This window comes from Aptenodytes patagonicus, chromosome 3 (assembly GCF_965638725.1).
Source record: "Aptenodytes patagonicus chromosome 3, bAptPat1.pri.cur, whole genome shotgun sequence".
Taxonomy (NCBI): Eukaryota; Metazoa; Chordata; class Aves; order Sphenisciformes; family Spheniscidae; genus Aptenodytes; species Aptenodytes patagonicus.
In genome coordinates, this window is record NC_134951.1 from 89722207 (window position 1) to 89738981 (window position 16775).

Sequence of the window (16775 nt, forward strand, 5' to 3'; positions counted from 1 at the left end):
AAGTCAGGACACGGCAGGTACAGTCTGCCCCCTTTTCCCAGAGAAATGGAGGCTTACAGGTCCAAGCTGTATGCTGAACCGGATCAAATAACCAGAGGTCTGACAGGAGGAAAAGTCCTGCTTGCATAAAGACTGAATACTCCACATCTTTCATAAATGAAGGGGAAAAAAAAAGAGAGAAGAGAGATCTGGAAGTAAAATGATATTGAAATTTTACACCTATTTTTTAAAAAAAAAATTGGATACTGGTAAGGAATTTAATTGGAATTAAAATTCCAGTTCCTTACTGGTAAGGAATTACTGACTCAACTGCAACGACATAATTTTTTTAAATCTTTAATCTTGCTAGATTTGTTTATTTGTGTAATTTATGCCTTTGCTATACACTGCATTCCTAAATCTCCAGGGGGTCAGCAGATGCAAGCAAAAACTGTGTGTTTAGCTTAATGCAGAGTACTTCAAAACAGTGGGTATGATATAGCGTCTAATGAAAATTTTATTGTTGCATCATAGGTTGCTATTCTCATAACAGCAAAATGAAAAGGCGGTAGAGTTATTCCCCCTCCTTCTTAGGGCAGAGGTACGTTCCCAAAAAGTAGAAAGCCCCGATTCAATTCCCTTCTCTCCTTTGTGGGACTTGCAGCAGCATCTCCTGACTCCCAGGATGATGACCTAATAATCAAGCTGTAGGAAATTCTGCAGGGATGTGATCTCAATCTCTCCTTTTGACACCATTTCACTTTGCATTAATAATTAATTTTCATCACTGGGCTGCTGATGAAAAAGGGAGGCTGGTACCGGTTCCACTACTTTTACTGTGTATTCAATTATTTTCTATTGCTTTTCTCAGAATTCTGCAAAGATGAAATATTAAGTTATAAGTCACATGAAGTGTCGCATTTAATACAGAAGTACTTGTTTTTCCTTCTGAGGAAAACTGAGATTTGTATTTTACCGTTTTGGTTTTTTTAACTTTTACTTCCAATCTCAAAAATATAAGTGTTTTCACAAATCTAGCTCTGGTCAAAAGTATCTTTTGATGATGGTATTCAAATCGTGACTAAATCAGACCCCCAAAAGCCAGATAAGACATTTACAGACTGTTCTTTACAGCTGTAATACTGGTTCTTGAAGTACAAATCTTTGCCCAATGTTCTGTAGATAGTAGTTTAATAAGGTATAGAATATACAACATCCGTGAAATATGATACTTCTGCACAAGCTGTTACAAAATGTTATTTCTCACATGGGTCATATTCTTTTCATGAGGGGAACCTATAACTCCTATAAATGATAACAACACTTTTGGACATGCATTGAGAGAACAGACATTGAGCCTGTATCAAGGGAAGTCTTTCAGAGACAGATCCTGAGAACTAGAAATCAATGTGTGTGTGTGGGAAGCTTTTCTCTTAATGTAACTGAATAGGAAAATTAAGAAAACAGGAAGATGAAAATATAATTTTCACTGCACTATATGCTTTGCTCTAATTGAAGCCCACTTGAAGGCTCTATACCAGGCACAGAAGTTTCATGAAGAGCTTTAGTGATTCACAGGCCTCATGAAAGAATGAATGCTACCCATTTGCATTGCCAAAATGGCATTTTAGGAAACAGAGCATTACCATTTAATTCCCAAATATGTCTTATTTTATGTATATGGATTTCACTAGCCAATATTCTATTTCAAATGTCCCTAAACAGGATTGCAAACTGACCTGAGCATCTTCAAATGTGTATCTTCCAGGGTCCTTTACATTCTGCGTGGTTTTGTCATAACTTTTTGAATCTAGATTGATAGCGCTGGCTGCACCTGGAGCAAGAAATTCTTGCCAGATTTCTTGGACGCGAGCAGGAACTTCACGGATAGGCCTCTTCTTCAGGTCTTCTACTGCTAACCAGAACCTGTGGTACACAATATAGCATCTTGACTTCCAGTTCAGTATAATCATTAATGAAGTGCTCACACCATTCTTTGCTTTTTAAAAAAATGAAGTAACTGAAAATTTCATCTAAAACATGCTAAAATAAGAAAAATCTGTGATTTTATGTTGGGATCAGCATTCTTGTATACTGTCTCAGGCAATCAATCCACCTTAAGAAGCAATTATTACAAGTCCCTTCATGAGACGGGTGGGAAATCCTTCATTACTTATGTATGGATAACTTGCTTACGGGAAGGTTTCCATTTAACTGGAATTAAACTGAGATTTCATTTCACCTGAACCACAAGGGCTTATATTGCTTATAAACCTATTGATTTTTGACATTCCTTCAAAAGCTAAGAAGAACTTATGTTCTTGCTATCTACATGAATCTCTCTGGGTCCTGCTAAACTATAAACTGTGTAACTGTAATTTTGTTACTGTTACTCCACAAATCATGTATAAACTGGAAAAAGCATTTGTTTTGCTCGCTATAATTTAATTTCTTTCTTCAGCATTGCATTTCTATGCGTATTTTTACTAAAATGCTGAATGGAAGTACCCATTCTCTCTTCTTTTCCGCTGCTGAGCAAACCAACATCAGGCAGCCACATACAGTGCAGGCCAGTTCATTGTATCCTTCTCACTCAGTCTGGGGCAGGATCACTAAAAAGGTCTTGAGCACTTTGTGATCACAGCTAGCTAGCCATAAGCTTTGATAATCACTTTTCATTTGCTATTATGATTGTTTTATCATTATTTCTTCTACGGGTGTTCAGACTCTCTCACTGCACAAAATAATTCTAAATTCACCTAGGATCCCATGCTTAGACATGGTGCAGACCACTTAGTTCCCCCCTCCCCCACCTCGAGAGCTCAACTAAAGTTTGATTTTGTTAAATATGCAATATATACCATCACAACTTTTCATTATTGTTTTGACACAGCCGATCCTATGAAACAGATAAGCTGAACCTTGAAGTGAGTTAACTGTGAAATAAGTTGGATTTTACAAGGCTGACAAATAATTTGGGTGCACCTTTAAAATGTGGTTCCACCCTGCTTACACTGTGAGATCAAACTGAGCTCTCTTAGCTTAGTTAAACAGGGATGGGACAGGGGAGAGGAACAGTGGAACTGTACTTGGACCCCCCAAGAAAGCAAAATGATACCACCCTCAATCCCAATTCTAATATAGTTATTGCAACAACTCTTAAGAGAGGATAGTAAGGCATAGTAAATAAAACCTTACAGTATTGCTCCTATAAGACATTCTTCACTTGAGATGATTTACCTTCCAGGAAGCAATTAGTGCTTCATAGTCCTGTTTCAAAACTCCTTTGTAGCACAGATGGAAGGAGCTCCTGCTCATTGTTCACAAGCCATTATGGTCAGCTTCACTCTACTGAGGTGGCTATTTTAGGTATTTCTACACCCTTCAATTTCTGTGGTATCTAAGCACAATCTTCCTGTCTATTGATGCCTTAAGATTCTCCAAGAGACAGGGAAGTAATATTGTCCCAGTTTTGCAAATGTATTAATAATGTAATAATGTACAGTGGTTTCTCCAAGGTCACAAAGGGATTCTGTGCCAACAGAACTTCAGTTTCAAAAATTCTGGGTAGCATCACTTATCTCTATGAACTGCAGTGTGAATTGAACATAGATCTGCACAGAGCCTGGGGACGTATCCTGAGAATCTGATGCAATGCAGTAAGAATAGCCTCATAACTCAAGTTTAAAAACTGCACAGCTCACGAACTCTAATTCAGTTCACTCCTTCAAATTTGGGCAACCTACTTTGGTTTCCTTAAGCTGCTTTCGATATTTGCATTTAAAAGTGTATATCCTGCAGTGCTAACCCCTTCAAATGCATCTTCTGGGACTGACTGATTACTCATGTGTATCGAAGTCAGGTAAGGAATAGAAAAATGGAAAAGAAGGATGTTCTTTGTAAACACACATTTTCTATCACCCTGCAGACCTCCTGAGGATCTAGCTGAAAGCTGTCACATTCTTTTTTGTTCCATTATATCACTGCCAATACTTCTGGACCACAAACATGCCTTAGAATGTTATTTTCTTTTGCAAGTAAACTGTTTCCATATAGTAGGTTATACTCAATTATGGGGAAATAGATGGAAGATAAATTTAACTTCTTTGAGGAAACATTCAGCTTCCAGCATAGAATAGGCAGGTTGTATAGACACATCCTTACAGGCTGAACACCAGCTCTTTGATAGATTAATTTTATTTTACCCTTCTAACATTAGCATTCAAAACCCTATTGAAAATGTGAGGTTCTAAATATAGAAACATCTGTAAAAGCGGGAAGAAAATGCTGATTTCTGCAGTATGTTATGTCTAGGGTGCTTACTTCACAGCCAACACATATTTTAACATTTTAATCTACTTACTGATCTTTCAAGAAAAAACGCCTGCCCTCCTCCCACAGAGAGTTAAAGTCAAATATGCAAAGTTAGGAAATGCCAAAAATGCCTCTTGTTTTTTCAAAAATAACTTTTCCAAATATCCCATGGCAACCACTAGCACAGACGAAGTTGAAATGGAGTCTGCAAGACCTCAGCACAGGGCCTCAAATCAAGAGAGCTCCTGTCCCCTTTTCCAGCTCTCTACCTCATGAGCTATGACCAGAACAAGAGAAGACTCCTGTAGCCAACAGCACGCAGTGTGCAACAGTAAAAACGTATGAGGGCAGGAGAGGGCAGAGGGGGAACCCAACTGCATTTTCTGGACAATAATATACACCGACTCAGTGCTACTTAATGGAAGGAACTAGAGCTCAGTCTCTCTGCCCTTGGATGAAACTCTGTATCTCCTGTTGGTGGAGGTTTGCTTTTGCCATGGAGACCCTCTCTAGAAGATGCTCAGTGCGTTTGAGCAGAGACCTGAGTAGCTGGGTGTAAACCTCGCTGCTGTCTTCTGTCCCAGCATTTGGGCTACCACATGCTGGGTCACACACCAGACGTATAGCTGAGTGAGAGCGTATAGCATATGATCGTCATACATCCAGCCACATGACATGATAAGACACGTGCTGGAAGACATCTGGGGATTATGTCCTCCAGCTGGATTACTTTCAAAGTAAGGGTGGCCTTGCCAGAAAAATAGCACAGCTGCAACACGGCTTCTGTCCCATTAACTGACCTAAATGTCAGATGCAGCCATCAGCGGATCCCAGATCAAGCTAATCAGTTAAATTTAGCACATAGGAACACAGAGCGAGAGAAAGGCTGCAGTGATTCTCCACAAAATGTGCGAGGTTTAGGCAGTGTGGAGACAGTGAAGTGGGAATTACGTGGGCTTTGCACCCAGTGCATATGACACAACAGGTCAGAGGACAGACCTTTCAGCATTGTCAGCAAAAGCAAACAAAAACCTTAACAAACTCTATGGAGAAAATCAGCTAACATTTTTCTAGGGGCAGGAGAGACTACTTTCTGATTCCTAGAGTCCACCTTCTCGCCAAGTACAACTTCAAACTTCAAGACATAGTATTGCTGAAGGTCCTCAAGAAAAAGACAGAGGAAACCATTAAATCTTGCAACTAATTCCTTCTCACCCAATCTGCAGAAATGGCAACATTGCTGGGACCTGGAGTTTAACTTGAGTCTGAATGAGAAATAAAACACAGGCAATTTCAGCCTTGAGGATTAAATTTTGGTCAAGTTATCAGCACCCAAAACAGGGTCTCATAATTAACAGTGTGAAGGATAAACATTATCACTGCCCATACTGTGTGGGAAACCGTCATTACCAACACTTCTGTTCAGACTTGCAGGACAGACATCAAGGACAGTTAATCAATCTTCATACTTTGTAACATGCAGAACTCCCTCCTCCACCATCAGTGAAGACAGAAATGTCTTGCATTTAAAGTCATCACAAGTGGTGATCAGTAATAAAGAGCAAAAAAGTGAAAGCGAAACAGGCTGGATTAAAAAGAAAACTTAACCTCTTGCACCTTGCTCCCTCTTCTCTAGTAAAAGCACTGTCACAGTGTTATTAAAAGAATAACCAGAACCACTGAAGTAAGTTAAACATAAAATTAAGCACTATGACTGAAACAGTTTATAGGCAACACGGCAAATTTTTAGCAGTGTATATGTGGGGTTTTATTTATTTTTTCTACAGGACATAATTGAAGCCTCTATCTCTAGTACAGAACATTTCTACAACAACTTACATGGATGAGTTCAAAATAAACACCTCACAAAATTTCAGTTTGCAGGGGGATGGTCAGAGAAAATTTATCAGAGAGAACATCTGAATCCAGCTAACTCCTCAATCCCTCTCTTCTTTTTCTGGACAACCAGAACTCAGAGCCCCTTTTCCCTATTTACTCACACATTATGGAAGCTAATAAATGAGGATCAAAGGAAGGGGCAAGGGGTCCTGTGGCTTTTCCTTCCGTGCATCACGGAAGATATCCTGTCACCACTTTCCCTTCACTAACCTAGGAGGCTTTTGCAGTCTTAGCACTGCCTTGGAGATCACACCTACTCCAATACTGCATAATGACTTGGACAGGCTTTCAGATTGGCAGGCCTGAAACCATTTAGATCTTTACAGGCTGCAATTCCTACAAAACAACCACTTGGGAGCAAACGTACAGTCAGCATACAAATATTAACTTTCCAAAGAATCCTGCAGCACTACTGACAAAGGAAGGATATGGAGAGGAATGGGGATTTTCTACAGGGATGAAAGAAATTAGGTCTCCAGGTGCCACATTGCAGTAAGATTCATTTCACTATCTCACTCTCTCTGAAAAGCCCTTTTTCAGTGCTTGGACAGCCTTGTGACCAAGCTCAGTAGTATTGGATCATGCTTAAACTTAAGTCTTGTGAATTTTAAACAATGGTCACCATTTTTGTAATAGGCAGCGGGAATTTTATAAATCTATTATCCAAATCATATGTTACTTTAGCTATTTGTTCTGTGTAGTGAGCAGCATGCAAAGCGATCCCTCCAAAAAATCTTCATGGTAACAAGAGATTACAAGTCATAGCCTGCGTTAGGTGAATGCAGAATCCAACCTGGGTGTTAGCAAACTGCAATCACACCGTAATGAAGCTACCACATTGACAGAACTGCTTAAACAGTTTTATTCCTTTGCTATGCTTTACAACACCCCTTTAGAGAGTGAAATACTATTAATCCCAATTTACAGGCAAAGAAAAAAAGCACAGATACAGAGTAAGAAGGTGAAACCTGGTTGCATTCCTAATCATTGCAGAGTTCTTAGTTTTAACTCATGGCTCAAGGTTTTTCATCCCTGTTCTGTTTCTTAAAACAGGATCTAAATCCACTAAGAATGAGATTCTCAGCCAGCTTAGACACTCAGTCCAAGTTAATGAAACAGTAACACTGGGACTTTTAGCTACATAAGATAATCATGCTTGAATAGAAACGGTGTATCTGGTAGACTTATAATTTCACATTTTTGGCATTTCTTTCACCAAAGTGAGGTATAAGCCTTCTAATCAACTAATACTGAATCTCTTTCTAGTGTCTGCAGTCCCCTGCTGTATCCTGTGTAGTGCACTTGGTAGCTTGAATCCAGGGTCCCAGCTGTCTATCCCACTGTAGGTTTGATGGTGCTTGTTGTAAATTTTATCATGCTTAGAGCTGTAAAAGGACAAGAGCCAGCTACTGACTTGAGTTCACTTTGTTGCAGTGGGAAGATGTGGATGGAAATAAATCTTTTCCTCAAGGTGGCTGTCAAATCCAAAAAACCCACCCCAAACAACCGAATTGCCACAGTGGGGTTAAGAGGTGAGCAAAGAAATTGGTGGTCTTTAAATTTAAGGTTTATTCAGCAGTAATGCTTGAAACCATCAAACTTTTCATTTCTATTACTGAGATCTATAACATTTTGATTCACATACAATAAGCTTTACGAATTCATGCTTTCTCACCCGACTTTACTGTGTGAGCCTAACGGTGGATTGATTTCCCCACAGTTTGAGAATTCGTAAACATAATTCTGAGCTTGTGAGACAGTTTTCCTTCAGTTAACCATCACAGAAAGCACCTTTTCAGTGCAAGTTTGATCCCCTGCCTGATCCTTCCCAGGGACAGCCTTTAAGCTCATATTCACCATTGCTCAGATATTCTATTTTATAATGCCAATGTAAGAATCTAGAGAGAGACGGAAGAGTAGATGGCATGTCAAGGAATCAGCTCTGAACAAATTTCTCTAGGGAATTTTTCTGGATCAGTCACTTGCAGTTCGCCTGTGGTTAGTCTTGTAAATAGGATTAGAAGAAAGAGCTAGAGATTACGCGGGTAACAGTCTAGTTGGCAGAGAGACAATCACAGAAAAGCATAGAAACTGCAGCACACACTGGGCTAGATAGGTTCATGTTTGAACAGCTGCTCTGCGTAAGGAATTACCAGGATGCCCTTTAAATAAAAAAATTACCTTTCCTTTTCTTGGTATTATTCTGATTTTAAAAATTTCATTTTATCCCTTGGATTTTTTAATTAAAAAAAAAAAAAATTATCTGTCACTAATGAAGTTATCAACATACACATACAGGTCAGGCCATATTTCCATGGGGGTAAAGGCAAACACAAATCAGTTGGAAAATATCATAAGGTCTAGAGTATCTAATATACATTTGTGATGCAAAATTCAATGTTTCAATATGAACATGGTCAGCAACTTAGAGAAGTCCGTCTCCAATTATTCTGCTGACAAAATTAACAAGGTCTGTGCAATTACTCAGCATTTATGAATCAACACCACAAAATACTAAATGCCTCTCGTAAGATACTACATAAATGTAACTCTAATACGAATGGCTATGCTGCACCACTTCGGAGTGAGAACTGGCATAGGAAAAAAAGTAGTTTAGGATTTTTATGAGTTTTAGAATGTGTGCAAATAGGATTTTATACACCTTATGCTATTGGTGAATGCGAAGTGATACAGATGACATCTCACAAAAAGGTGGAATAAAGAGAAAAATATGTTGTACATGATTTTGTACTATGTATAGTTTGACTTATCTATAGAAAAGCTTTTATCAATCCCTCTGAAATAATTCTTACCGAAATAGAACAGCGGCAATAAAACATGCTATTAGCCAATGGACAGGCTATCATTTTTTAAAATCAAATAATTGTTCTCCCTCACTTAAAAGTAATTCTGTATACTTTTTCTTTGAATTTTATTTAAGCTTCATACACTAGCAGCGTTTTTCCATTTTGCAATTAGTGAGGAATTTAAGAGCTAGCTGTTCACTACTTCTGTTGTGTCAGATCCACGAGTACTAGAATCTTACTGGAGATTTTCAAAAGACAAACGATCCCCAGAAACCTGACCAACAGTGAAAGTCTGTGAGTTTTACTTTAAATCCCTTATTTATTTTTTAACAAATTCTCTTTTTTAATTTTACTGTTCTCATAATATTGGTCTTAATAAAAGATACTGAACAGGCTTTGAATGGGTCAATGTTTTAAACCTGTTTAATAAAATGAGCTGAGGGAAAAGCTCTTACATGGGTAGTCTGACCAAAAGTTGGATATGAATGAGAAAATATGCTTCATGTGAGTCTCTGCTAACTATATCAATCTTTCCCTCAGCCTGAATCTGGGAGCAGGCAGCAATCTGCGTGAATGGATTCTGAAAGGTAAGACACAGGAAAATTTCTGAAGGGGTCAAAAAATGAAAAGAAAGTTATCAGACAAAAAACCACCCCCAATGTATCTCACAAGATATTAAAAAATAAAGTCCCTCTCATTTACCTTAAATTTTCTGAACTGAATTCTGACTCCAGGAATTTGAGAAACTGCTCTCTTCCCACAGGGTCTTTCAAAGCTTCATCCATGCCAAATCCCCATCGTTTCACCCTCTGCTGTCCTGGCTCTTTGCTACAGAAGGAAAAACAACAGAACTTACAATCAGCAATAGTCAGTATTCTAATACTCTGTGTTCATAATTTAGACTATGTCCTAAAGTTCAACCTCAGATTTCTCACCTTCCAGATTGCTCATATCTATGCAATGTTCAGAGATGAGCAACCAGGCTGTTAGTACTTACACAGGATGGAGGTAATACACATGCATTTACACAGAAGAATAAGGATTTCCAACTAGGAAACGTTACCAGATTTTAAAAGGTGTCTTTTTTCCCCACACTGGAACCCTGGAAACTGGTTACTGTAACTTTTTACATAGATTTATTAATCCATAGCTCTTCCCATCTTATGAAACTGTAAAGCTGGAAAGACCAAAAGGATACTGCATTGCCTTTCTGCCTCAGTATTTTCCTGCAATACCTCTGGCTGAAATCTTCACGTTTCAAGAAAAGCCTGTTATACCCCCTTACCCCAGTAGAAGAAATAAAATTATATACCTTGCCTCCAGTTCCCAGAAAGTGGTGTCATCTGATATCCAAGGGTTTGAGGGATCAGGGGGCACAAGAAAAGGATCATATTCCAAATACTGCTCTGTATAAGCTAATAGACTAGGAAAACAAAAGCATCAAACATTGCCATGTCAGGAGGTGAGGAAACCTGATCAGGTTACCCCAGTTAACAAGTTACCTTGCATCAACTGAACCATGGTAACCGGGTGTGCACACATTCAGAAGTCAGCTACAAGCTCAGGCTAAAATAGGTTTGCTCAAGCCTTTTAAAAGTGGACCCTTGAAGAAGGAGGCGTGGCTCAGGTCTTATCAAAAGCTGAAATAAAATAAACTACACCCCCCCCTCATACTTCCACGTAGCTCCTTTTAGGACTCCTTTAGGCACTAATAAATTAAATCAAGCACCTCTTCCATGCACATTTGCTTTCATAAAGAAACATGTTTTATACCCCTACAGTTTTAATTATCAGTTCCTTTAAAATCAGTTTTAAAACACTGCATGCTATTCAGGTCATATTTATTGGCCCTGCAGCTGCTGGGACTTCTTTTTTCCTCTTTTAAATACAGTTAATAATTTTCTTCTTTCCTAATCAAATGGCACTACTCCCAAGTTTATTGCTTTCCAAAAAAACTCTTTTTTTTTTTTCCAAATTCTTCGGTATTCATGAATCAGTCTGACTCAGCTGAACACACTAAAAACTTTGCTTGTATTCTGGTAACTTACATCTCCCATGCCCTTATTCCTGCTTTCTATGTTTCCTTTTGCCTCATATTTATTGAAAAATTATTGATAAGTGAGGACAAATACTCTTTCTTTTCATTCCTATTTATATTATATTTAGTCTGTATTCCATTTTTACTGTTCAGCAAACACAAATTCTTAACCTGTTCTCTTTATAAATATATATTTATATGTGTTTGTATGTGTATGAATACATACACATATATAAGTAGATACACATGCACAAACGTATATGAGAGGATGAAGAACCATTTGTATTATTTGGTTTAATTTCCTTTACTAAGTCTTATCCAGCTAAATTTTCTGCAATTTTCACTATCATCTCTGTATTTGATGTGTAAGATAGAGCATTCCTTTTCTCTACCTCTTCTCTACCTAAGCTGTGGTCTTTCCAAGGGTCTTTTAATTTTATTTGCTTTCTAGCCCCTAATTTTATTTGCTTTCTAGCCCCTTCCTGACAAATTTTAGTCTAATTCAGAGAAAGACTCCTACTAGTGTTACAACCTTTGACCCAAAGTAAGCACAGACCCACTTTGTTCAAGCACCGAGCTCCTCACCCAGCCAGCTCTGCCGATCAGTTCCCTTGCTTTGTCAATGATTGCCCTTTTGAAATATCAAAACAATAACCCCAGACCTATTTCTATTTAGCCTCCCTGCTAATGCAAGGTGAAGCTTGTGACCACTTGGTCAGAGGCTCTTTCAGTGACTCTTGGGTTTATCAGAAATGTATCATGGAATATCTGGGCCATTTTTTATCAAAGAACTTCATACCTCCCACTTAAAGTAAACTGTCATCAGTTATTTCTATGGCACCTGAGTTCCCTTGTCTCTCTTTCTTTGAAGCTATTTCATGCTGACATTTTCCCAATAGTTATCAGTCTAATTGAAAAACCAGCAGATGTGACAATATACTTACCTCTCTGCAACTTTTGACATTTTTAATCTATGTCTGTCTAATTGCATTTGCCAGTGCTTAATCTGCAAGAAAGGAAGGCAAAGAGTGTTATGAGTAATTCATTGCTTGACTCCATTTCCATAACTTTTTTTATTAGGGCTGTAATTTAACCTTAATTTATCCTAGGGCACAGAAGAGAAATATATCTGAGTTAAAACAACATTTCACCAGTGTAGTTCTAAAATAAATGGAATTTTTTGTCAAAGAGAAAAGACCACAGAGACAAAAAAAGGACCCAGTATAACATTTTCCCTAAAGGTTCCTCAAGAGAAATCCAATTAGCCTTTTTTTTAGGTTTTTGAAGAGAACTACTAATTCTTCAGACATTCGCCTTCTCCCAATTCTAACACCTCAGGAAGATTAATGAAGCATGAACAGTACAAGAACAAGAACAGAACAAGGCCAAGTGCTGGGTCCTGCACTTCAGCCACAACAACCCCAGGCAGCGCTACAGGCTTGGGGAAGAGTGGCTGGAAAGCTGCCCAGCAGAAAAGGACCTGGGGGTGCTGGTCAACAGCCGGCTGAACATGAGCTGGCAGTGTGCCCAGGCGACCAAGAAGGCCAATGGCATCCTGGCCTGTATCAGAAATAGTGTGGCCAGCAGAAGTAGGGAAGTGATTGTCCCCCTGTACTTGGCACTGGTGAGGCCGCACCTCGAATACTGTGTTCAGTTTTGGGCCCCTCACTACAAGAAGGACGTTGAGGTGCTGGAGCGTGTCCAGAGAAGGGCAACGAGGCTGGTGAGGGGTCTGGAGAACAAGTCTTCTGAGGAGCGGCTGAGGGAACTGGGGTTGTTTAGCCTGGAGAAAAGGAGACTCGGGGGAGACCTCATGGCGCTCTACAACTACCTGAAAGGAGGTTGTAGCGAGGTGGGTGTCAGCCTCTTCTCCCAAGTAACTAGCGATAGGACGAGAGGAAATGGCCTCAAGTTACGCCAGGGGAGGTTTAGATTGGACGTGAGGAAAAATGTCTTTACTGAAAGAGTGGTTAAACATTGGAACAGGCTGCCCAGGGAAGTGGTTGAGTCCCCATCCCTGGAGGTATTTAAAAGACGTGTAGATGAGGCGCTTAGGGACATGGTTTAGTGCACATGGTGGTGTTGGGTTGACGGTTGGACTCGATGATCTTAGAGGTCTTTTCCAACCTTAATGATTCTATGATTCTGTGAAGTAGATAAATGTGTGAACCCATATGTGCATACACGGAGAGGTAAGTGTACCCCAAAACCTCGAATCAGTGTCGAAAGGAAGAGCGAGGTGTCTACTGCTAAAGGAGCTAATGGGCTTACCTATGCAAAGAACCCACTAACTGGCTTGCTGCTAACTGCCTTTAACTATGTAATGCACGACACAAAAAATGTCAGGTTTTGCCTCATTAGTTTTAATAGAAGTTACATACCTAAATCCATATATCCTGAAACAAGGAAAAGGTTTACTAAATGTTTGCTAGATCTGTTCCGAACATACTTCCTAGTTACGACAATTTTTGGTTTAATACCTACTTTCCTAAAATGTTCATTTAAAAGTACATTTGTACTTATTTTTCAAACCTCTTGGTGTAGTTCATCTTCGGTGGGTGGTTTAGTCTCTGGTACTGGTGTGTGGGTAGGGCTGTGACTTCGAATGTCGTTTTGTAAGCCGTAGACAGACTACGCAAAAAATATGGAATAATGATAGTTGCTTTCAGACAATGCTTTCTACACATACCCATAGTAGCTGTGATGTTTTAGTACAGTGTGCTCAAGAAGTCAGCCAAGATCATATTTTTTTAAAGAAACTGCAAATAAGCCATGCACTCAGATAAAATTGTGCTTCTATACCACCCCCATAATTTCATAATGCCATAGAACACAGGATCTACTTTTATTATGTCTCTATATTAACAGCATAGTAAACATGGGGGATGACACTGAGAGGCAGCTCTTACAGTAAGTGGAGATGACCAGTAGGAAAAGAAGAAATAGTATCCTGAAAGATAGACTATCACAATGGATTATTTGGATGACTCCCAGATTTGCAATTACTGCTTTGTAAATTACACTAATCTGGACCTTTCACTACCATAAATAAGCTAAGCTAAAACTTTCTCTAAATCCACCTTCCTTTTTAAAACATATTTTTCCAAGGGTTGACGTGAAAATATACCTCAAAGGGAGTATTTTAAAGCTGGAGTCAAACCACATTATTATGATACAAAGGATTTGAAAGAAAGCGTTGTTCCAATCCATCTATACACCCCTAGAGAATTTACCCTGCTCATGTCTGGATCCTAATTTAGGTGAAGCTAATTTCCGCCACAATTTCTGGTCATCCGTTTGGGGCATAATTGTAAACTAGAGACACCCTTTTCATTAATACCAGCACAAGAAGAACCGCTGTTATAGTTTACACTGCATTTTTAATGTATTTTTCCTTAATTACTGACAGAAACATTTTAACATGCTTTATTCAATCTACTAAACAACATGAATAAAGCATGCAAAAATGAATTTTATTTTCATATTCTCTGTGTATTTCTCCAAAGCCTTTCTTATGTGATAGCATTTACTTAGTATTAGCAAATTTGTTAATACAAATTCATTTAAGAGCTTATGAAATAATAACATACATTCAAGTATTTGTTCTTTGCAGCTGTAAGAAAAAAATGTTTTAAGAAACTATGGAACTTCATGCTATAAATTACCTCCCCCTCCTGCTTTTGATATATTAACAGTACTTACCTTTCTTGTTTTATGTGGATTTCTCATTCTTGAAGATTTTTTTATATCCACTTCAGTAGTGTTTACACATCCAGGCTATTAAAAGAAAAAGAAAGGAAAGCACATGGATAAAATCTGCGAAGGAACTCCATACTATTTTCATTGAGATAGTCCTCTTCAGTTTGTAAGGCTAAGAAAATAAATAACTAGAGGCATATAATAACTTGATGTCCTTCTGCAATAGTCCCTAAAACCTCAATAACAGAGTCTAAGGAAGCATCTCGAGTATCATTTTGTCTGGTTTATTGTAAGAGAGATTCTTTTGCTATTCAGTGTTGTTTGCTAGACCCTATGATGGTTTTTAGGAGAAGTTTTACTCTGTATCTTTATGCTGAAAGTACTGAAAGCAATGTACAGAGAAGCAGAAAATACCCAAATGCATATTATAAGACACACTTGTAGCACAGACAGGTACTAATTCAAATTAAATTGCTATTGGCAGTATTTGGGAATTTTGGAGTGGGACACTGAAGACCACGTGCTTAGACCTCATGACATCGTGAATTTGAAATAAAATAAATTATCAAGATAACAGAAACAAATCACATGTTTCTGCTTTGGTTTTACCAAGGAAGCCATACAATGTGCATTCTAGCTTTCCCTCTGAGAAGCATGGTTGACCTAATGAGACAAAATAAATAGAACTGTGCAATAGCCACCTCAGCTGTGAACCCCAGGCTCCCTTCAGGAGCATCTGGGTTTGGGTCACTTTTTTAAAGATGATCTTTTTTAAAAAAAGATAAAAAAAAAAGTGCCGAAATGGGATTTGTTTCTTCAGAAAAAAAAAGAAAAAAAAAAACCAACAGGCTTCAGCAGCCTAACCAGAAGACTGGCAGTCTAAACAGAATGACTCTCAACACATCTGATTTGGCCTTCAAAGATTCATCCTCACAACTCTGTAGCTTCCCAAAGGACAAAAGTCCTCTAGTTTCTCCTAATTCATCTTCCTTTGACACTTCCTTCTAAGTACGAACTCTCTGCAGAAATCTGTTCTTTACCCAATTGCTAGAAACAACTGATAATAAGCGTTATGCTCTCAGGTGAGTTTTACCTATTGATTTTAGAGGGATTACATTTGCCACTGAGAGTGGGAAGTACAAAATCTGCTCTCTAGCGGGAGCAGATTTTTAGTGAAAGTAGGTTGCGTTTTTTTAATGGGAGTAGCTAGATGTAGAATTTACTTGCCGGACAACTAAGCTGGACTTATTATCACACTAATGATACAAGCTTTGTCTTCTTATCATAATGTAAAACACTTGATGTGGCTGTAAATCTTCACAGACAAAAATTTTAAACTTTTCTTATGTAGGCAGAGCCAAGAAACAAATACATTTCTTTAAACAGACCAATGGTACTTTGCCTCTGGAAAATATTTTAAATAACAGACTGATTTTTTTATCCAGTATGATTTTTAAATTAATAAATAAGTTTTTATTTTAAAGTAATACATCAATGTGTGTTTGATCATATTACATTTGCAGTATAAACAGTTCCTCATCACTAAGAATAAAAATAGGCATTTAGATAATATTCTCAAGACTGCATCTGACATGCCTAATGAGCTAGACTTGGGAAGGTACACTTTGTGCTTGTGAACAAAAATGGTAGTTTTTGAACTCAGAATAACTTGTAATTCTCAAAGACAATGACAGGTTGAAAAATACAAAATTCTGCGTGATGGTCAATTTAAACGCAGAAAGCAATTTCACGGGGCAGTATACTGAGATATAAAGTTAAAAAGAAAACAATGCATCTACTTTAAGATTATGGCAGCAACTGGCAGTGAAGAAGACACGAGCTTTTAACAATATCTACAGCCCTTGAATGCAACCATTTGAATAGCAGGCGCACTTACATAAGGCACAAACTGCTGCTTGTTTAATTTTCAGTTATGGTTTGTTAAAAGCACGTCCTAAAAATGGAGAGGGGAAAAAAAAAAGGCAAAAAAAAAAAGGGCACAAGCCTCATCCAAAGCCTCTTATTTTCAAAGATTTCAA

At 38.2% G+C, this 16775-nt stretch overlaps 1 protein-coding gene across 9 annotated transcripts in view; it reads right to left on the minus strand.

The window, feature by feature from the left end:
* The window catches only part of RGS7 (regulator of G protein signaling 7), a 265891-nt gene that overhangs the window by 31591 nt on the left and 217525 nt on the right, over positions 1 to 16775 (minus strand). For all 9 annotated transcript variants that reach the window (XM_076334190.1, XM_076334197.1, XM_076334191.1 and 6 more), the window contains exons 10-15: positions 14740 to 14814; positions 13570 to 13668; positions 11982 to 12043; positions 10312 to 10422; positions 9702 to 9827; positions 1719 to 1905 (exon numbers count right to left, since the gene is read on the minus strand). In XM_076334190.1, the coding sequence (XP_076190305.1) occupies positions 1719 to 1905; positions 9702 to 9827; positions 10312 to 10422; positions 11982 to 12043; positions 13570 to 13668; positions 14740 to 14814 (660 nt within the window). The remainder of the gene's footprint in view (positions 1 to 1718; positions 1906 to 9701; positions 9828 to 10311; positions 10423 to 11981; positions 12044 to 13569; positions 13669 to 14739; positions 14815 to 16775) is intronic.